Source organism: Scleropages formosus, chromosome 6 (genome assembly GCF_900964775.1).
Source record: "Scleropages formosus chromosome 6, fSclFor1.1, whole genome shotgun sequence".
Lineage (NCBI taxonomy): Eukaryota > Metazoa > Chordata > Actinopteri > Osteoglossiformes > Osteoglossidae > Scleropages > Scleropages formosus.
The window spans coordinates 11,710,859-11,733,146 of NC_041811.1; the positions used below are offsets into that span (position 1 = coordinate 11,710,859).

Consider the following 22,288-nt stretch of genomic DNA (forward strand, 5'->3'; position numbering starts at 1 on the left):
ACTACCACCGTACATACACACACACACACACACACACACTTTTAGAACCGCTTGTCCCATACGGGGTCGCGGAGCCTACCCGGCAACACAGGGCATAAGGCCGGAGGGGGAGGGGGAGGGGACACACCCAGGACGGGACTCCAGTCCGCCGCAAGGCACCCCAAGCGGGACTCGAACCCTAGACCCACCGGAGAGCAGAACCTGGGCCAACCCACTGCGCCACCACACCCCTCACTACCCCAGTAATATTTTTATTTCATTTCAAACATATTTTAGTTAATGATATTTTCAAAGCAAGCCTGTGCTTCTCTGACCCCGCGGCCCATCCTCGAACCCACAAGGCGTCCCTACGCCCCTGGTCAAGAACACGTGCCTTGGAGAAAATTGTCGGCTAAATTTATTTTTCCGTTAATTTCATTCATTTATTCATTCGGCAGATGCTTCTATCATTAAATGCATTTATAATGTGTTTCCCCCCCCCCCCCTTCATTACTTGTTTATAATTCCAGTAGCAGAATGCCGGCAGCAAAGTACCGCGCTGTCAAAAGAGAGACGTGCCCTGGAAGTGACGTCATCGAGAACGATCGTTTGAGCGCCGCAGCCACCCGTAACATTTCCGTGACTTTTAATACATGTGCTTTTTCCTAACGTGCATGTAATGTCTCTTTCGAAGCACCAGCGGTGCACCGTGGAGCCGTCGGGACGCAGAAGCGGGCGGTCGCGCCGCGTCTGTCTCCGGGGCCTCTGGTCGGGGCCTGCGGCTCAGGGCCACCTCTCCGCTCTGCAGTCCGGGAGCGTGTCGCCGGGTGCGGCGAGGCGAGGCGAGGCGCGGCGGCTCACGCTCGGCCCTGATTGGCAGGCCTGTTGCCAGGGAAGCGCGCTGCTGCCTCAACGTGGATGGAATGTGTTGTGTCTGTCCTCTTAGACATGAGTGCAACTGCAGTATTTGAATATTTATAAAGGACATTTGTTCATGTTTATGTGACAAACGCGGCACGTGCGGAATGCTGATCTCGCACAAGCGACGCGTGCGCGCCGCTCTCCTTAACGTGTCGCTTCACGAGTCCGCTCTTTAATTTTCAGGTTCTCTGTTTTTTTTTTCTTTTGCAGATTTAAAGTAATGAGCATTGAAAGAATAACAGGGTTGAGCCACGGAGCGTGCGCGCTCCCTCTGCAGCGCAATCCCTCTTCTACCCAAAAACTTGAGCTGTTTTTTTTTTTTTTTCCCCCTCCGTACGACACCATCTGCTCATCTTTTCAATAACCAATCCAAGAATTCGAGTTTGCGATGCACAGATAGAGTGCTGAGAAGAAGCCTTTGCGTCCGCTCCGGTTTTCTCGGTTATTGCGACCGTTCGACATTAAATACGATCATATCTTCCTCTCAGTTCTCCTTGCGTACTAGAGGAGCGCGAGAGGCAAACGGTGACAGCGGCGCTCTTTTGGTGGCATCTCCATCACCTCTAGCTGCAAAAACAGAATTAGAAAGGGGAAAATACTTTTTGTACGGCGCCGCATATAGTGTTTCGTGCAAAGAAAAAAAAATGTGAGCGTGTATATGTATACATATGTATACACACACACATATGCACGTACATATTTATACATACATGCATGTAAATATACAGATATACATAAAAAATGCTGCACATGAAGTAAACAGGGTCAGCCCCCCCCCCCCCAGCCACACCTTATCACAGATGCGCAAAGTCTATATTTAGCCTGGGTGGGGTGTGGGGTCCGAGCGGCCCCCGTGCATCTGACTCGGCACGTCCATGCGTGTCTGTAGACTGTGTACCCGCGGCGTGTGCCAGGCTGGGCCGAGGACTGCAATGCAGCGCCGTGCATCGGTTGGCAGCGAGACAGAAGCCTCGGGAAAGTGGTACGGAGGCGAGGGGGTGGCGGGGAGGGGGAGGTGGTCCTCGGAGCGCTCCTCTCGTTCCCGGCACCGTGGAGCGACGCGTGGGGACGGATCGAGCCAGAGCTCCCTGCGGAGACGTGCTTTTACGGTTGCAACTGCACTGTTTGGCAGCCTCCGCGTGTCGGTCGGTTTATTTACAGCTGTCGCAGCTGCCCGTGTCGTCTGCGCGCGGGCCCTTAGCCATGGCCCGAAAACGCGGGGAACGTTCCGGAACACGCCTGACACTGGGCATTGCGAAAGATTGTGCGAGTGGCGCTGCTGTGGCGGTGTGTGTTTGCTGCCCCCCGTTCGCCGCCCGGCGCCGCGAAGCCGGAGCGCGAGAGGTGCCGTCGTCTGGACGGCCAAGAGGCCGCAGCTCATTCATATGCGAAGCCCGTGCAGGGCAAGAAAAAGGGGGCGGCGCTCTGTCTCATCAATTAAAACTGGCCCAGTTGGAGTGTGGAGCAGCGCAACACTCTGGGCTGCAGTATCCTGAGATAGATCCTCCACCCCCCTCCCCACACACACACACCCATGCAGGGATGCAGACTTCGCTCCTCACGCATGGCTCTTCGGTGTTGTGAACGTGATACCATAACACAACTATTCATGCTCTGTCTTGGGCAGCAGGGGGCGCAGTGGTTTGAGGCCACATTGCAATCCGATGGACCTGGGACTGAATACCACCTCCTGATGCGGTAGTGGTCAAGGTACCTACCATGAACTGATGCAGTAAAAATGACCCAGTGGTATAAAAGGGTGAATCATTGTAAATAAGGTAGTATCCAAACCTAACACTGTTGGAGGAAAGTGTCAGTTACATTAATAATAATAATAATAATAATAATAATAATAATAAAAACTTGCTGTAGTTCAGCGCTCAGTTTTCTACCAGAAGTTTCCTTTAACCTTTCGTGAGAAGAAATTTAGTTGTTTCTCTTTTTTTTTTTATTTTATTTTATTTATTTACTGGCATTTCACTGTGTTAACGCCATGCAGTCCAGGAGGTCCCATCCGAAACGGTAGACTTTACCTGTGACCTCTCTCAGGAAGTTTTCTTTCTCGGCACTTTCTATCCTTAGATGACTTCTTATTTCCATCTCGCTGCTCCCCCCACCCCACCCCTCATCCGCTGTCTCTCATCTGTAACTGTAGCCTCTGTGTGTGTGTGTGTGTGTTTTTTTTTTTTTGTTTTTTTTTTTTTTAATCGCCCCATCCCTTCCTCTCGCGCTGCGACGTATAGATGCTGCATTGATTGCACGCCGCCTCCCCCCCCTCTTCCATCATTGATATAGTCACACACAAACACACACTCACACACTCTCTCTCTCTCTCTCTCTCTCTCTCTCTCTCTCTCTCTCCCCCCCTCTCTCTCTGCCTCTGTCTGTCTCCAGCTGCAGCACTTGTTGAATCGAGCCCGGAGAGAAGCGGCGAGGGGGAAGAGAACCCGAGGGCTGTTTCGTGTGCCTCTGCCACTGCAGACGGGGGAAGCTCCACGATGCAGCAGCAGCGCTTTGGGCTCTTCTGAACACTGTACAGCACAGGTCAGGCTCCGCTGGGAGGGCGGCTCAGGGTCCCGGAGGGAGTGCCAGGGGGTGGGGTGGGGGGCGGTTGGGAGGGGGGGGGGGTGGGGGCTGACTGACTCTCGTCTTCTCTGGAAGCCTTGCGCAGGCTTACTCAACAGCGAAACTTGTTATCGTGGGTGATAAAAAGGGGGTCAGATTTGCGGAAGGAAAACATGCAGACGGAGCTGGTGATGTTCAAAGGCTGAACGAAAAAGGGCCGATTTCGGCGGGGCGGCTATCGCAGGAATTTGTTAGTAGTCGGAGCGTACCGCCCGAGTTCCGTCTCGCGGTAAAGAGCGCAAGTGAGCCGGCGCTCGGTCAGTTTAATATTTCAGCCCTTATCGACGTTTCCAGTTTTGTTTGCGCGTCTGGTCATTGGAATTATTTTTCGACCTATCGAGCGCGTGCGATCGCAAGGAAAGAAAGAATAGAAGAGTAGTCTGGTCTTATTGTCTTGCACGGAAAGTTGCTGCCATCGCTGCCATCATTCTTTGATGTGTGTGACGTGCTTGCTGTACAGCATTATCCTCCTGAAACCCAGTCGTTCATTTTTGTCCACTCTAGAGGACATATTTCTCTTAAGCGGACCTCCCCTACTGTCCATCCTGCCCTGCAAGTCCCAGAGGACATTCTGTGCTTATCACATGTTTGAAGGTGGGGCTTGGGCAACTTCCTCTAAATCCTATAAATGAATCCAAAAACTTTTTTTTTTTTTTTCTTTCTTAATCTGGTTTTCAGAAGGTTCAGGTGACAAATTGTAATTGATGAATACTTTTAACGTCGTTTTTCTGAGCCAAACTAAAAGGCTCCATTGGAAATGAGAGGATTTTAATTGTTGGGCTTCATCCTTGTCTTACTCCCCTTCCTCGCGGCCTCCCCGTGCAGCGGAGCGGTCCCGGCCGTGAAGCCCCTTCCCCATCGCCTTGAAGCCCCCCCAGCCATGTCGCAGCTGCTGCACGTTGAGATCCCCAACTTCGGCAGCACTGTACTGGGCTGCCTCAACGAGCAGCGGCTCCTGGGCCAGCACTGCGACGTCTCCATCGTGGTGAAGGGCCAGGCCTTCAGGGCCCACCGCGCCGTCCTGGCCGCCAGTAGCCTCTACTTCCGCGACCTGTTCAGCGGCAGCTCCAAGGCGCAGTTCGAGCTGCCGTCCTCGGTGGCGCCCGCTTGCTTCCAGCAGCTGCTCAGCTTCTGCTACACGGGAAAGCTGACGGTGGCGGCCAGCGAGCAGCTCGTGGTCATGTACACGGCCGGCTACCTGCAGATCCAGCACATCGTCGAGAGGGGTATGGATCTCGTGTTCAAGGCCAATTCGCCGCACTGCGACTCCCAGACGGCCTCCGTGGAGGAGCCCCCGGGCTCGGCGCCCCAGAGCCCCAGCAACCAGCTGGGTGCCGCGCTGGGTCCGCCCGGCTGGTCGCCTGCCGCGTCTGCCCTCTCCGCCGCCACCAGCGCCCGCAGGGTCAAGCTGGAGGGGGGCGAGCCTCCTCTCAATCTACAGGCCCCGGGGGGGCACAAGCGGGGTGAGGCTGGGGGGATGCGCCAGTCCCGGGGTGGCTCGCTTTTCTACAGTGGCGCGGGGGGGAGCGCATCCGCAGCCACCGCCGGCTCCTTCCCCGCAGTGCAGCCCTACCCGCTGACCTCCGGGGAGCGCTCCAGCCCGGGCAACTCCAGCCTGCCCACCACTGACAGCCCCACCTCCTACCAGAACGAGGACGAGGAATTCGAGGAAGAGTCGTACGACGGCATCGCCGAGGACGCCTACAGCCACCTCTACGGCCGGGCCGTCAACCCGTTCAGCAGTAAGTATCTCCAGAGGCTTCTGAGTTTGAATTTGTTTTGGATGGGCGGAGCTTAGGCGAATCCATTAAAGAAAAATCTCTTAATTGTTTTGTTAAAAAAAATGAGCAGAGAAATGGCTCTTTTACCTGACTGTAAACAATGCGTAGTTTGGATTTGTGTGGACTCCTCTGTGCACCTGCGCTCCTACTTTTCCCGTAAACGGGCAGCAGATGGCGTAGTGGTGAGAACTGCTGCCCTTGGCTTCAAAGGTCACAGGTTTGAATCTCACCTCCTTCTGTAGTACCCTTGAGCAAAGCACTTGCGATGAATTGATGGTGCCATAGTGGTTAGAGGTACTGCCCTTGGACCCTAAGGTTGCAGGTTTGACTCTAGTACCCTTGAGCAAGGTACTTACACTGAATTCACACACACACACACGCACTGTCTGAAGCTTCTTGCCCCAAGTAGGGTCGCGGCGAACCGGAGCCTAACCCGGCAAAACAGGGCGTAAGGCTGGAGGGGGAGGGGACACACCCAGGATGGGATGCCAGTCCATCACAATGCACCCCGAGCGGGACTCAAACCCACATCTGCCAGAGAGCAGGACCCGGCCAAACCCGTTGTACCACCGTGTCCCCCGTTTTACACCGAATTGCTCCAGTAAAATTACCCAGATGCACGAATGGGTAAATTGAACAAGCTTGAAACAAAGTTCTCCTCTGGCAGGAGCAGGGGTGAGGCTGGAAAGGGCCAATGTTGTAAAAAATTATGTGTAATTCCAGTCGTGATACGTTTAGAGGATGTGGCACCACTGTTCCTTTAGCTGGAAAGCCTTGTTATTGGTAACAGCTTTTTTGTTTGTTTTGTTTGCTTGTTTGTTTTCCCTTAAGGAGGCATCGCTCTCTCTTCTTGTAATAGCGTGGGTGTCTGTCCCACGTTTCGCAGCAATGTGCTCTTTCTTGAGCACCCCAGCAGGCGCCATGTGTGAAAGCCTACCTCTCCATGCCGTTCTTTTACCACAGTGGCTCAGAGTAACGGGGAGCCAGACTTGCAGCACTGCCGACACACACACACACACACACACACACACACACACACACACACAAAAACACTTACTTCCTGCCTCAGCACACCCAGCTGCACGGCAAGTCCTGTAGATCTGTGAGTTCCGCAGCATTTGACGTGTTTTTCAATTCTGTGGAGCTCCTGTGGGTGAGAAGTCGAGTGTCGCGAGCCACGCAGGCATTGCGTGAATAACCCTGTGATGATTCTCTGTTCCTGCTTTCCGGGCGTTTTGGCAGTTCTTGTTTTGTCGCCGTTTCTGTTTTAATTCCCTTTGGGCAAGCGACTCAGCGGTGGTCATCCCGTCCCTTACCTCACCTCGCTTCCCCACTTCCCTACCTCTCCAGTGCAGGAGAAGGCGGACGTGGCCCTCCCCCTGGAGAGCCGCTCCTGCGTGCTGATCCGCCGCGACCTGGTGGCGCTGCCCGCCAGCCTCGTCAGCCAGATCGGGTACCGCTGCCACCCCAAGCTGTACACCGAGGGTGACCCGGGGGAGAAGCTGGAGCTGGTGGGAGGTGGGACGCGGTTTAGAGCGCGCTGCATGCAAACACACACTGCCTGTACCTTATTATTGGCACATTGCATATACACACGGTACGCAGATATACCCTTCCAATGAAAAGACGGGGGTTCGCATCCTCACTTTTGCTCTAGTACCTTTGATCCAGGTACTTACCTTAAATTAATACAGTAAAAATGACCCAGCTGTATAAATGGGTATACCATCGTAAGTGGCACAGTATACAAGCGTGACATTAGTGCTCTGTTCCTTTACTGTTGATGCTCCAGGTACAGGGGTCTTCATGACTCGAGGGCAGCTGATGAACTGCCACCTCTGCGCAGGAATCAAACACAAGGTGCTGCTTCGACGCCTGCTAGCCACCTTCTTTGACAGGTAAACGGACCGCTCAGCAACCTGGGTCACGAGCACCACGTGCAGACACCTGGAGTCATTCATTTAGCTCGCTTTTCTCGTAAAGTGACCTAAAATGCTTAGCTACACTTTCAGATATTTACATATTGACACAGCTGGGTAATTTTTTACTGTATCGGTTCAGGGTAAGTACCTTGATCAAGGGGTGGGGTGTGGGTCTGGGTCATTAAGTGCGGGACATCAGCTCTAACCACTACGCCAGCTGCTGCCCCCATTTCAAAGTTATTCTCTCATAGTGGGGGGGGGGGCTGTATGGCATTTTTTTTAAAAACAAATAGTGTGTTTAAAGCATTCAAACTATTATAGATTATCACTACGAACTTTCGTTCTGACATCTGAAGTTGGAGACGCGAAGGGGGGGGGGGGGGGTGTCTGTCTTTTCATGCAAATGACGTGGCGGGGCCTGCGCTGCCACCTGGTGACTAGTTTGGGTATGATCCCCAGGAACACGCTGGCCAACAGCTGTGGGACGGGTATCCGCTCGTCCACCAGCGACCCCAGTCGGAAGCCCTTGGACAGCCGTGTACTCAACGCTGTCAAACGTGAGTTCTGGGGGGGGTTCAGGGGAATGATTTTGACTGCTGTCTTGCAGTGCTTCACTGCCAAGAGGGACACTTTAGCTTAGAGAAATCTGTGTGTGTGTGTGTGTGTGTGTGTGTGTGTGTGTGTGTGTGTGTGTGTGTGTGTGTGTGTTAGCATGGAGTTACGTGTGTGTGTGTGCGTGCATGCACGTTTGTTTTTTGCTAATGGGGGAAGGGGAGGAGAAGTCCAGCCATGTGACCAGCCGGTGTATCATATATGTAAATTTTCTAAAAATCATAAAAATGACAGCAGTACAGTAAGTGGTTTCTTCAGCAGTTCGGGTTTCATTTCACAGATTAGTCAGCAACTCAAGGCAAAAAATTGCTAACGATCGTAGTGCCGTGCTAAAACATGGCACAGCGTTTAAGACACTTTAACTAAATTTGAATTCATAATGAGATAACGTTTATGTTATCGATACTACTATGTTATTCATTTTCATGCAGTTAACTAGTTTTGAATATGGAAATATAGTATTTTCCAGTTTTTTGGCAATTCTCAAAAATACCATCATCTCTCGTTTTATGGACTCTCTACCCAGAATTTTGGGATAATGGCTCTTGGTTTTTGACATCCAATTACAGATTTACAGAACAAAAATGATCAGTATAACGAAATGAATCGGAAGCTTGTCCGAAGAAATACCGAAAATCCGACTTGTCGTTATTTTTCCGCATCCTCAATCCACTGACAGAATAGCAGAGACGGATTGGAGTATTATATAGGCTTGGTGATATTTGGGGAAGCTGGTTTTCAGTTACATGGGGGTGCGGTGGCGCAGTGGGTTGAACCACAGTCCTGCTTTCCGGTGGGTCTGGGGTTCGAGTCCCGCTTGGGGTGCCTCGCGATGGACTGGCGTCCCGTCCTGGGTGTGTCCCCTCCCCCTCCGGCCTTACGCCCTGTGTTGCCGGGTAGGCTCCGGTTCCCCGTGACCCCGTATGGGACAAGCGGTTCTGAAAATGTGTGTGTGTGTGTGTGTGTGTGTGTGTGTGGTTTTCAGTTTCGGATACGCAGTGTATGAGATATAGTCTGTCGGTATCCAGAAATTCGGTATACATAACATTTTCCTGCAGCAGGATATGTGCATATGAGATAGTGGTATTGTGATGCACTGGACCGTCCGTTCAGCCTCTCGCCTGTTCTCTTGCATCCTGCAGTGTACTGTCAGAACTTCGCGCCCAACTTCAAAGAGAGCGAGATGAATGTGATCGCTGCGGACATGTGCACCAATGCGCGGAGAGTGCGGAAACGCTGGCTGCCCAAGATCAAGTCTATGCTTCCTGACGGGATGGAGGTGTACCGTGGTGGAGCGGCAGTGGGGCTGGGGCTGAGTCTGGGGAGCTCTTATGCGGGCGTGCAGCTGCCCTTCGAGGCCGACTTCAAATCGCTCACGGCCTCCGGCCTGGCCTTCGAGCAGCGCCTCTACGCTGACCGTAAGGAGACGCTCAGAACTCATCTGCAGCTGGATGCAGCCAGCCCAGGGGGCGGGGCCAATGGCGAAAGGGAGGGAACAGAGCTGGGCGGATCCCAGGGGGAGGAGGAGCTGGAGGAGGAAGGGGAGGAAACCCTCCTGGAGAACTCAGAGGGACCTGCCGGAACCTCGCCCCTGATTTCCGGGGATGAGCCAGCAGGGTGTGGTGGTGGCTGCCGCTCACCATCGCCAAAGGAACAGCAGGGGGAGGAGTTTGAAGAGGATGCCCTTCGGATAAATGGCCAATGAGTGTGCTCGCTGTCTCACGGCTGCCCCCAGCTCACCCCTACCTGATGCAGTTGGAAAGGGAACCTCCCAGTACAGTTACACGCACGCACGCACGCACGCACACAATATCTTACATACACTCTCCCGATATCCTCTGATCTAGATCCCAATGCACGTGATTCACCAAGACAGCAAACCCAGCTTGCAATGCTCTGCTCACGCCCCAGAGAAAGGACTCCAACAGTCGCTGTCTGCTGCATACGCCACAAATGCTTGCATGCTAAACATGCTAAATGAGTAGACCAAGAAGCAACCATGCCACTTACTAATGTGCAAAAAAAAAAACTTTGAAAAACCTGCTACAGTTGCCTGACTATGTACCGTTGAAACTTTTCCCCCTTCGAAGCCGCTGGCTCCGAAAACGAGTAACTGTGAGGTGCTGGGGGGGCGGCGGAAGCTCCAAACCTCCGCTGCCCACATCCTCTGTTTTCATTTAGTTTTGCTTTTTCGATCTGTTACTGGACAGAAAAGAAAGGAAAAACACAGAAATTTCCTGCTGGCTTATTGCATTTGCACTGGAGGAGGTTTGGGGTGGGTCATGTGACCGGGTTTTGGGGCGGAACCTAAAACGACTGTTCCAGGATGAGACTGACTTTGACTCTTGCCAATGTTTCACATGCTGTTTCCTGTCCGGTTCCACGATAACGCCTCCAGGTGTTAACAGTTTCTTATTGTTGAGGTTGCATTGCGACACTCGGCTGCCAGCTTCTTATTTGTGCCCTGCGAAAACCAAACCGAGCGATGGCCTACAGAAAAGGACCCTACAGGAATATTTGTAGAGAGTGGGTTACGTTAAGAAGTCCTTGAAGCGTTTGGGAAGCCTGTAATGAAGACCCACGTATTGTATATCATTTGATTCAAAAGCCCTTATTGTTGAAATATAACTTAAAAAAAATATATATGAACTGGCATATCCTTCTGAGAGCCAGCCATTCGTTTTTGTCCACTCTAGAGGACATAAGGTTTTTGAGTGTACCTTCCAAATCATACATGCTGCAATGCTGAGTCCTAGTGCACCTTATAGAACATATTCTATGTTCTTAAATGCAATCACATGTTTTGGGGTGAGGCCTGGACAGCTTTCTAAAAATCCTGCAAATATGTGAAAAACATTTCTAAGCGGGTTTCCGGAGGATATGCGAAGCACTTGGATTATTTTACATGCATACCATAATATTTTACATGCATACCATACAAAAAAAAAACATTGTGGAATGTTTCCAGAAGATTTTTTATTTTTTTTCCCTGATGGGGGAAGTATAGAAGGTCCTGTTTCTCTGATATGAGTGGCAGGATTTTTATTGCACTAAGGACATTAGAAAATGTTTACAGGAAAAATTAGCGATTGAGTACAATCTGATGTCAGAATGTGGCTTGAATGAGCTTGTGGGTGTATGGAGTAGGCCCTCACTAGTCACCCTCAGAGAACGTTTTTGAAGCAGTGCTCATTCCAGGAGATGTGATTTCTTTTTTTTTTTTTTTCCTTTTTCTGTGTAACTTAGAATGCCAGGTGCTTGGAAAGCATGGAAGAATCTTTCCTTTTTTAAACTAAGCCATTGCAGCTACAGGGTTTTTGTAACAGCCTGGAGAAGGGCGTTGAAGAGTCTTCCATCCTTAGAGTGCTTTTGGGTTGAACAAGGATATCAACCCTGCTGAGATTTACCTGGGTAGTGTAAATGCTGAGCACTTTCTGATTTTTTTTTTTTCTTTTTTTTTTTTTTTTTTTTTTTAAGTGTTGGTCCGCCGCTGGATGGAAAATTTTCCTGAATATAGTAGTGCGCGCCTGCCTTTTTAAAGGGGCTTTATTGTTTGTGCTCAGTATGTTCAGGCAAGAGGAGTCATCGTCAAACTGTCCTAGATGACTGATCGCCTGAATGGGGGCTTTGCTTAGGTTTCTAGAAGGCCAAAGGAAATACCAGCTGAAAAATGATCAAAGTGTGAGAATGCTTTATTGAACGTGTCCGGTTCGGGGTAGTGTTTGGGTGCTTACGAGACGACTGAAGGCGGACGGTGCGAGTGCCTTAAATTTCCTGGATATTGCGCGTGTATATCGGTAGACCCATATATCACGATCCCATCGCTGCCCGTACCTTTATTTCAAGAGAAACTGATTTCAGAAGTGTCATTGTCAACTGAAGCCAACAGACACTCGTTGAAATGCCAATAATAATTGCTGTAAGAGTTCAAATGCACATGACTAAGTATGTATCGCATTATCTGTTCTTTTGGCTTTTTTGGAGAACTTTTCCATTTTATGGAGGAGATATCTGCAGATTTGTTCAAATTCTTACACAATATTCTCCTTGGCAGTATGTAAAGAACCAGGTCTAGAATCAGGCCTTAGTTTTAAGTAAATTTTTGCATGCCCTAATAAAAAAGAAAGTATGAACTACAGAAAAATAAATGTTGTGACTTGCTGCATGAGCAAAATTGTGCAGGTCAAAATAGGAGCTGGATCTCTGGTATTAATGGTGAAAACTGTTATTGTTGTGGTTTGGTGTATTCCATTGCTTCCGCCAATAGAGTTCTGCTGCACCGGGATGTGGAGAGACAGAATTGTGTCTAGCCTCAATGTATTCCATATGTGATTTCATTAGTTTGCCAGACCTGCGTCAAGGGGTTAGGTCCTGAAATCATCACGGGCCCAAGCTCTTGGAGCTCTTTTTGCCAAGGGAAAAGAGCACCTCAAATTCGGTTTGAACTGACATCAAGGGCCGAAAGGGGACACTAATCATGCAATGGAATATACCTTACCCAGTTATTTTTCTTGTGTCTTAAATATGTTCTATTTTAATTTCAGCTTCTATTTTCTCTTGTGGAAAACAGAAGCCAAGAAAGTGTTTTTTTTTTTCTTTCTTTCTTTTTTTTCCCTCTTTAGGTTGACCAGTTTTCTTTCCGAAGACGGGTTAGAGGGGTTGAAGTGTTGCAACGTTGCACTAGAAGCTGAGGAATAGAAACTCAGAGAATGTTAGATTTGAACCCGAGTGGCTGCTGTGTAGTCCCCGTTAGATTTCCCTTCTGCAAGCTTTCCAGATATGTACATATTCATTTTGGTATGAGGCCACAGGGTTTGTAGATAACAGCAGAAATACAATATCTTCCATAGCATAAAGGAATACATCCTTAGAGGGAACCTAACAAAGTGTGCATTGATGCCTTGTGAAAAATTTCGATGTGCGTCTTAAACCAACACTGTGCCGGAGACAGTAAATGTATCGGTATCATCCAAGGTTAACCCGCGGGGTAGCATAAATTGAACGTTCCACATAATGGAATGCTTCACTGACTGAGTTGTTAGCCAACTAAATACCCAACATCACCAAATCTCCATTGTCATTCATCCTGGTTGTGAAAATTCAGCCTGCTGGGATTGGTAGTATTTGATACTGGATGCCTTTGTGTGTGTGTGTGTGTGTGTGTGAGAGAAGATGAGGGTCATGTTGAAACTTCATGATCCTACTATGGCACTGATGGAATAAAGAAAGGTCTTGACCTTTGCCTGCAGCCAAGTTGATGTTCTTGAAAGTGAAATTCATATAATCAAGCACAACATCCTAGTATAGTATCAGTGGCAGTCTATTAACATGACATACAGGCAATAGGTTAGGAGGAGGCAGAACCCACTGGAAGGATCTGGAAGGTTGATAGTAGTCTGGTTGTCGGGGTATCTGGAAGACTACTGTAATGTGTGAGTGAGTACCAAACTCAGCATGGATTCCGGATGCTTGTTTGTCTCTATTCTTAGTGATAATGCCAGCACTTTAGAACTGTAAATAAGGAGGAGGTGAAAGAATTCTGGCGAGCAACCTTCAAAGCCATGTGCTAAGAGCGTTGACAATCGGGAACAAGAGCCCATATGCATTACAGGAAGTCTGTGACACGCTGGAGACATGGGGCCCATAAATCCTCTCCTGCAGTTGCTTTAACGATGCTTAGCAACCGCCCTTTGTGATCGAGGGCCTGTGTGGCTTTGTGATCGTCAGCCTGTGCCAGTCAATTCTAGTGTTTCCTGGATCTCCCCGAGCGTTTAGTTTTTTTTTTTTCCTCCCCCTCAGATCCATTCAACCGGCAGCTGACTGAGCTAAGGAAAGACCAGTTGGCTTATAACGTACTGGAAGAAGCTTCTTGCACATAATTCCAACGTGGTCTGTCATTTAAGTTGAAATGGATGGTGAGCAGGAGCCTGAGAGCTGTGTCTCCCAGGAGGACTGGAGACGGCCGTGTCCAGCACCGCAGAGCTGCAGTCGGAAAAAACCCAAGGAGGGAGTTGCGGTATTTTTATTTAGGCTATGGGGCATGAGCTCTTCGCAAAACCTGGCTCACCTTTTTACACAAGCAAAAAAGCAAAATGCCACTGTCGATGTTACACAAAATTATCCTTTTCTCCCGTATTTTGGCTGCTTCTCTCTATTTTAGTAACTCACTAGTTAGACACATGTAAAACAAAACTGCCTCTGATTCAGTTATGAGTGACATTGTGTAGTTTTGAGAACCAATAACTTTTTCTTTCTCCCAGATGCAATACTGATCAGTCTGCTCTCTAATAAAACTTATTTCAGTATTTGTCTTATTGTCATTTTTTACATTTTTCTGCATTTCTTTTTTTTTGGGGGGGGGTTGGGTGCAAGACTTTATCTTAAATTTTTGTAAAATGATGGTGCTGCAATTTTAATATGTTAGCTGATGTCAAAACTCTGTCCTCTATATTATCTTGGAGCGCTACCTATCTTTCGTAGCTGTATATAGCTGTACCACAATGGAAGCATATCCCTGTCAGCATTCGAAACCATTCAATGGCAAGGGAAAAATGAAACCCCACAATGGAATGCTGAGTTTAATACTGCTTTCCTGGCATTAGTCAGACCAAGCCTTCTTTCATTAAGTTGCTTTTTTTTTTTCTTTTTTTTTTATGTTGAGCATACATGACATCTGATACAATTCAAATTAAGTTGCAGGACAGGCTGTTCTAAATTGTCTCCTTTATGTGTAACAGATTAATATATTTTTGCATAAATGATGCCTGTAGTGAAGGGAATGAATTTGCCAAGTATTACATTGCCTTTGTGTGATTTTGGCAGATTTCCCTGTATGTAAGTCTATATGCAAATTTGGATTGCACTGCACTTTTCAACTTTCGCATCTGGCAATGACACAATTCCGTATGCCACAGATGACTTCATTGAAAAAATGTGCTTAAAAAATAACTCTGTTAAAACTGTTCTATCAACGCATCTTCCAAAATTAATCGAAGCTTAATAATACAAGTTAATTATCTTCAATATTGTAGGTAGGCATCTTTTTCCACTTAGTAACATGCGTGTTTATAAGTCTACTGTAAATTACCACAGAGGAAATTACTGCTCTCTCAAAAATGACATTGCTCTCTGTCACAAGTTTGCTGAAGACCACCCGAACATTTCACACCACTACTGGAACAATGTTTTGTGGCGAGATTAGACTTTTTTGGTAAATATACATAGCGTCACGTTTGAAGATGGATTCCCTGCAAAAGTCATCAACATCCTCAGAGACATGTATGCTGATAACAGTGCTGCATATGTCATGAAGGGCAGCTAAGTAAATGATTTAAAGTGAAGTGTCTGACTAGAAACAGGGCTGTGTAATCTCGCCTATCCTCTTCCTTGTGGTCATCGACTCGGTAATGTGGAAAACCACCAAAGACAGAACAAGAGGACTTGTATGGGGATTGAAAGCCCAACTGGAAAATTGTAACTTTGCGGATGACGTTGCCCTTCTTTCACATTCCCAGAAAGACATTCAAGAGAAGATAGATCAAGTTGACCCAGCAGCAAGAAGTGCAGGGCTCAAGATTCATCCCCCACAAGACCAAGGTGAGGAAGGTAAAAACAGCAAGTACTAAGAAGACAGCTCTACACGATGTAGAGCTGGAGGAGGTGAAAGACTTCAAATATCTGGGTAGCTACATCTCCACCAACAACAATATCGAGAAAAAGGTGTCCACCAGAATTGGCCTAGCAACACAAGCCTTTGGCAGATTGCAGAATGTCTGGAAATTGTTGGTTTTGCAGACCAGAACCAAGATGAAGATCTACAGGTCAAATGTCCAATGAGTTCTACTTCATGCCACAGAAACTTGGAGGACCAACAAAAAGTTAGAGAGCTGGCTTTGAGCCTTGAGAGAAGGTGTCTTTGACGCATCCTCAGAATACATGTCAACAACAGAGAAGTGAGCAGACTCGCAGGTGTCAACAACATCGTGGACAAAGTGAAAAAGAGACGATGGAGGTGGTTGGGACACATGCTACGGATGAGCAAGACCAGGCATCCACATATATGCCCTCAGACAGACACCACCAGGAAAGAGAAACAGAGGCAGACCCCCTGGGCACATGGAGAACTATTGATAAGGAGATGCAAGCAATTGGCAAGTCCTGGAATGAAGTCAACTGGCTCGCTCAAGACCAAGATGCATGGAGAAGACTAGTCGGCGCCTTATGGTTTAACTACGTTTGAAGAAAACAAAACGCTGCAAAACAGCACAAAAATCTTATCTCAGCTGTGAAGCCTGGTGGAGGGAGCATAATGTTTTGGGGCTCCTTTGTTGCCTCCGCGTCTTGGGTGGCTTGCAGTAACTGAGGAAACTTGAAAGCAAAATTGAACAGCAGAATGTGAGGGAATCTGTGCATAATCTAAAACTCAAAATAAGATAGGGTAAGCCAACATGACAATTATCCAAAACACAGGAATCAATCAATAACAGAATGGATCGGACAAAAGAACTTCTGTATTTTGGAATGGCCAAGTCAGAGTCTTAACCTCAATCCCACTGAAATGGTGCAGCATGATCTGAAACAGGCTGTTCAACTAAGACGTCACAAAAACATACATGAACTGAAAGTTGTACATAGGGGAATGGACCAGAGTACATTCAAACTGCTGCAAAGGTCTGATCAGCAGCTATAGAGAGTATTTTGTTGACTAAATTGGCAGGAAAGTAGGTTCCACTAATTACTAAATAGGGAAGAAATACTTTTTTTCCCACCAGGGATATTTTATTCGAACCATTTTCTTCAGTGAAGATATGGCAGTGTAAAATGTGGTTTTTTTAAAAAAAATATTCCCTCAATTCATGATTATAAGACGGTAAGATCACATTCACCAGGCATTCATGCATAAATCCATATTATTCAAAGGGTTCCCAAACTTTTTCTTTGACAATCACGTGGGTTTATTCCTGTTAGGACAGCTAAAATCGAACTACGCCACTACTGCGTATCATGACGCTCGGAAATCGATTATCAGGCATTTCGCAGACGCAAGATTACGTCACTTCCTGCTCACGAAAGTTGTTCCTGTGCCGTGACATTTCTCGAGTAGTGTTGAGCATTGTGCAGTCCTGTTAAGTGTGAGTTTTCCTCAGTCAGTTTTGTGGTGAAGAAAGTCTTCGTCGATCTTAAGGACACGCAGAATACCGTAGTTTAAGATGAGTGACGACCCGGACCCCATTCCCGAAAGGGACATGAAGGTAAATCCCGCGCCAGGAGTAAAACCTGGTTGTTTGTGGCGGCGGCGGCTGCGCTACTGCACTGACTGGTCTGGTGCGCGCGCGGGTTTTTCCGGCGGCGGTGGTAATGATTGATGTGTGTTAACTTATACTAACTTACAAAACTTATGCCATGAAATATATTGCGGATTCCTAGTTGATTTGTTAGCTGCAGTTTCTGGGCTTACAAATTATTATGGTACACACACCTCATTACATTTTTTGTTAAATTTAGTTGACTCATGGAGGAAGGTTAAAAAAAATACAGAGTGAAAGAAAGAGGGACTCAACCCACAACCACCACTACTACCAACAGCTTGCAAGTTTGTTTTTAACCAGTACTTCACCTGCTGGCTCTTAATGATCTGTACAGGACAGGTTAACCACAGGAGGTCTTGGGCTCTCCAAAGTTGTTTTGTTTGTATCACCACACAAGTCTGTATCTATGTGTACGTTCATACATTTCCCATTTTCTCTCTGTGCAGGACTTTCAGTTTCGACAGATGAAGAAGATCCGCGTCTTTGATGCCCCAGACGACCTCCCGAGAGAGAGATGCAGCCTGTTAGCCGTCTCCAACAAGTTCGGACTGACGTTTGCGGGGCAGGAACGCACGCTGAAGATGTTCCACACGAAAGACGTCCTGCTGGCAAACAAAGCGGAAGGCAATCCGAACGAAATAGGTAGGGCCGCTCTGTAGGGCTCTCTTGCGTGCCGTGGCTGCTGATTTGCACACATTTTGAAAAAGTTACAGATTTCCTGACTTAATTTACATTTGTCCATATGGGAGACACTTTTCTCTAAAGTCACAGTTAGGAAAAGTGCATCGACAAGGGGCAAAGAGTTTTAGATACAGACGCGACTCTGGAAGCACAGTTTTGTGTAATGTCACTTTTTCCAGGACACGTCAGTCACGCAGCTTCTTGTAAAGGTGACTTTCAAATAGCAAATTGATGGATAAAAGTAACAAATGGTGTTGGACTCATTTCTGAAGTTCGCTGGAGAGTCATGCATCCAAAAGTGGTGACTTTTGAGATACTTCAATGTTGTGAGGTATTCAGCAGTTCTGAGGGGTTATTTAGAAGAGAGTGTCAAGCAAGAGCCAACCCTGTAGGTACTACATGTACTACATTTGCTTGCAGCTACTATAGTTATTTTAATAAAGAACAACATTCATATTGAGGGAGATTTTGGGTACACATGTATTATGTGTAATTGCCTTCAGAATGATGGAGTTGGTGCAACAAATCAAGGTCTGTATTATGTAGGTTTTGTTACAATGCAGCAACAGCTGGTGTTGTACCAACATGGACTTGAGAGGATCTGCTGTGGTAACTTTGAGCAAGGTACTTAGAACCAGTTGATGGTGTACTAGTTTGAGATGTCACTTTGCAGTCAAAGGGTTCTGGTTTTAAATCTTGCTTATAGTTCAGTACTTTAGACCAAGGCACTGACCCTGAGTTGAGACAGTGAAAAATATCCAGGTGTCATGATCAAAGGCATCAAGTGAATAATTTGACTAAATTGTCCATGAAAAACTGTCTGTTAAAAGCTGTAAAGTTGTAAGTTGCTTTGGTGGGAGTGTCAGAAAAGCAGAGTCACTTAGATGTGCAGAATGTAGATTTAATCACAATGTTTTGATCACTGATTGGCAATTCTTTGTCAGAGAACTTGTCAAGCAGACTGTATGGTTGAGCACATCATCAGTGAAACCCCATCCTTAAGTTACTGTCGCTTGTTTTCCTCCTCCTCTTTCAATCCAGTGGAGGGTGTGAAAGCCTTGGAGGTCACAGTGGAGTGTCCCCTGCACCACCTGGCCCTGAGCAGCGATGAGCTCACCTTGTCTGTCTGCGGGGTGTCTGAGGAGGGTGGCCTCTTGCTCACCTTCTTTGACGTTCGCACCTTCCTTAACAAGGTAGGTTCTCACTTGAACGGTCATTTTCTGCCTCATCTAAGAAGTAGATTTGGCCAGAAATTGTGTTCTCTCTCAAAGTGATTGCTTAAATATTTCTAAGTTGTAAACTTATCAGTAAGCTGTCACTTTTGACCTGGGCAGTGTCAACGCTAACTAAAAAAAAAATAGCAGCCCTCTGCAGACTTAAATTTTATTGAAGTATATTTTAGACAGAGCTTGATTGAAGCTCAGATCTGATTCCATAGCCAAGGAGCTGTGAGGCTGCAGCACTACCCGCTGTGTCTTTGTGCCTCCCAATGCATTATTCTCTGCTACTGACTTGTGATGTCCTGCAGTCATTCATCACCTTTCTCGTGCTCAGGCCAGGCCTGAAAAGCTGCCGTTTGGCTCCCTGAGGCCAGCTGTGGACCCAGGGACCTTGGTTCAGGACCTGAAGTGGAATCCAGCTCAGACGTCAGTGTTGGCGGTCTGTCTGTCGGATGGCAGCATGATGGTCCTGGAGGTCACAGACAGTGTCACTGTGCAAGCGCAGCTTCCCGCCTCTGTGGGCATCACTTGTGGTGGGTTCTGTGGTCCCTCCCTGTGTGGGTGTTGACTAGAATAATGTTGATTCAGGCCCCAATCCCTTCATTTGCGTTACCTGCAGAAGTCAATTTAATGGTTGGGTATCTGGTTCAAGTTCAGTTCCATTAAAAGTGGCCTCCAAGAAGCAAAATAATTTGAAATTAACCAGAACTGCTGTAGTATGAGCTGTATTTTTTTAATGTCACAGTAGGTTTGCCTAGCTGTGATTTTTTTTTTTTGGATGAAAAGTAGTAAAGCATTTTCAGTGTTTTGTTACTAATCCCCACATTGATACAAAGTGTGTTCTTATTTTGGATACAGTGTGCTGGAGTCCGAAAGGGAAGCAGGTCGCTGCAGGAAAACAGAATGCCACAGTCATCCAGTACACACCCGTACGTCCATGTAAATGTGTTGAAACATTTGCCTAGAACAGGGGAGTGTTTGTCTGCCCCTCTGAGATCAGTTCTTGTCCTTGAACAGGCACTCCAGGAGAAGAAGGTGATCCCCTGCCCCCATTTCTACACCTCCGACAATCCAGTCAAAGGTACACTTAGAAGTCTGTATATCTGAGGTAGCATTGGTCTGTAAATCAAGGATGGGCAATTTTGTGGAGGGGGGGGGGGGCTTGCAATTTGTAGAACTGCCACTGGACCGCTGAAATCATTAAGCACATAAGCTGAGTAGAACTTACTGTTGCATTAAAGGAAATAAGCCATTACATTTATTTGATAAAAGTGTGTGTGTCAGTGAAACGTTGCTTGTTATACTAGTGTTGGTCTCACTGTCTCTGTCTCCTCCATACAGTGCTAGATGTGCTTTGGCTCAGCACATATGTTTTTGCTGTGGTCTACGCTGCAGCTGATGGCTCCCCAGAGACTCCCCCTGACCTTGTCGTGGTCTCACTCCCTGTGAGTTTTTTTTTCCACCTCTCCCCCATACTCATGTCTTCAGCTTCTTAACCTGAAGTAAAGCTGGTTGATAATGTACGAACATGAGAAAGTTTGGTAGCCTTATGCTCAAACTTTTCTTGCAGCCTAGAAGCTGTTGCATTTTGTTTCTTTTTTTTGTTTTGGTACTTGCAGTACTTTAGAAGTAGCATGTAATTCCAGAAGAAGCCACATGCCACACTGGGGTTTATTTCATTCGGGGACTAAGCATGTTAAAATGATGGGCTGGGAATTTTCTTATGGCCCATAACCAAATAAACTGAACAAATCTGCCCTGTTGGATAACTAAAGAGATGAAAATGGCTCACATGGAAAGGTGGAGAAGGTCTTATAAGGAGACCTCAAAAAAGATTTTATATGTAACCAGAAATCACATTCCTACCACAAAGGAGCATGAACATTCTTCCAAAACCCTTTGCCCTCTTCATGGTTGTTTAGTCGTAATGGATCTCCACTGGGTGTGGCCATCAGTCCTGGCAAATTTGCGTGGCTCGGTTGGCTATAATATGCTGTAATAGTTCTTCAGTGTTGGATATCCTCTTGAATCCCTGGCGCAGAGCTGGACTGACTGTGTGAGTTCAGTTCACGTGAGAGGTTTCTGTCTGACATGGTGTGTCCATTCTCTTGTCACCTCTCTCTTGTCCCGTCCCAGAAAAAGGACGATAAAAAAGGGGAGCGGTACCTGAACTTCAGTGACCTGGTGTACGGCACCTGCACGGAGAGACAGCACCACTACTTCCTCAGCCACATAGAAGACTGGTGAGATGGGACTAAGATGGATACTTCTTTCTCCACTTGTTCCATTTTTTTTAATGGCTGTCATACAGAGCTGCATTGCCTAATTTTTACTCCTTTCTCTCAGGGACCTGGTGTTGGCTGCATCGGCAGCTTCTATTGAAGTCAGCATCATCGCAAAACAGGAGGACAAGGTAGCAGCAAGTCATTGTGGCTCTGTTTGCCTTGGGATGCCACTGCCCAAACAAGTGCCCTTGATTTCCTTCTTAAAAGTGATCTGAAATTGTGAGAAATGAACTTTGGCAAACACATACAGGATATAGCATCTCTGTATGCTGGATCCAGTTCAAACTGGAAGGGTATTTCCATGATCACTTTTACCACCAAGTCAAAATCCAATTTTTATGAATACAGATAGCTGCTTTATTTTCTTGTGTAATATTTTAGAAGTTTGATCTGCATTAAAATTGAAAATAAAGTAACATTTTGTTTCCCCAAACTAATATTCTTCTATGCAAATTGTTGACTGATTTATTCCATAAGTACAATGTGACATTCAGAAACAGCTGGCACAGGCTATAAAAACTGGAAGGGAGTTGAATTAAGGTTGTTTTACATTACACCGCTGTTCTGTTTGGGAGCTCTTCACTGCTTTGTGTCACCTTGGTTTGTGAACGGATCACATTTGATCCACAGCAGAAAAAATATGCGGATTAGTGAAGAATATTCAATTGAAAAATAAACAAGGGAATGTTTACCTTAAATTCATACCCCACCCACTTGTAACACAAGGAGCCAGTTTAATGCTCCTGTGACTGATTATTTCAAATTTGTGATCAATTGGAATGTGATATTTTATTTTTTTTTTTTTTTTTTTTTGTATGTGTAGACCAGCTGGGAGCTGTGGTTGCTGGAGGATGCCAGCAGAGCTGAATTGCCAGTGACAATGAACAATGATGACACCCTTCCTGTAGGAGTTGCTATTGACTACACGAGCCAGGAGGAAATCCGCATCAGTGG

General features: G+C 47.0%; 2 protein-coding genes across 9 annotated transcripts in view; both read left to right on the forward strand.

The window, feature by feature from the left end:
• LOC108927183 (nucleus accumbens-associated protein 2-like) overlaps positions 1 to 14,108 on the forward strand; it is a 30,961-nt gene extending 16,853 nt beyond the window's left edge. For 4 of the 7 annotated variants that reach the window (XM_029252711.1, XM_029252713.1, XM_029252712.1 and 1 more), the window contains 6 exons: positions 3,295 to 3,444; positions 4,351 to 5,267; positions 6,657 to 6,824; positions 7,099 to 7,204; positions 7,688 to 7,785; positions 8,983 to 14,108. In XM_029252711.1, the coding sequence (XP_029108544.1) occupies positions 4,406 to 5,267; positions 6,657 to 6,824; positions 7,099 to 7,204; positions 7,688 to 7,785; positions 8,983 to 9,545 (1,797 nt within the window). In that variant the 5' untranslated portion in view covers positions 3,295 to 3,444; positions 4,351 to 4,405 and the 3' untranslated portion in view covers positions 9,546 to 14,108. Of the gene's footprint in view, positions 1 to 498; positions 807 to 1,720; positions 1,883 to 1,908; positions 2,611 to 3,294; positions 3,445 to 4,350; positions 5,268 to 6,656; positions 6,825 to 7,098; positions 7,205 to 7,687; positions 7,786 to 8,982 lie in introns of those variants that run through there. The other 3 variants (XM_029252714.1, XM_029252716.1, XM_029252715.1) reach the window with 3 other exon arrangements.
• Positions 14,109 to 16,912: 2,804 nt separating this feature from the next.
• Positions 16,913 to 22,288, forward strand: part of nup214 (nucleoporin 214) — a 42,304-nt gene continuing 36,928 nt past the window's right edge. For both annotated transcript variants that reach the window (XM_029252794.1, XM_029252795.1), the window contains exons 1-10: positions 16,913 to 17,091; positions 17,595 to 17,790; positions 18,871 to 19,022; positions 19,384 to 19,582; positions 19,908 to 19,978; positions 20,067 to 20,130; positions 20,391 to 20,494; positions 21,186 to 21,292; positions 21,396 to 21,462; positions 22,158 to 22,284. In XM_029252794.1, coding sequence (XP_029108627.1) covers positions 17,050 to 17,091; positions 17,595 to 17,790; positions 18,871 to 19,022; positions 19,384 to 19,582; positions 19,908 to 19,978; positions 20,067 to 20,130; positions 20,391 to 20,494; positions 21,186 to 21,292; positions 21,396 to 21,462; positions 22,158 to 22,284 — 1,129 coding nt within the window. In that variant the 5' untranslated portion in view covers positions 16,913 to 17,049. The remainder of the gene's footprint in view (positions 17,092 to 17,594; positions 17,791 to 18,870; positions 19,023 to 19,383; positions 19,583 to 19,907; positions 19,979 to 20,066; positions 20,131 to 20,390; positions 20,495 to 21,185; positions 21,293 to 21,395; positions 21,463 to 22,157; positions 22,285 to 22,288) is intronic.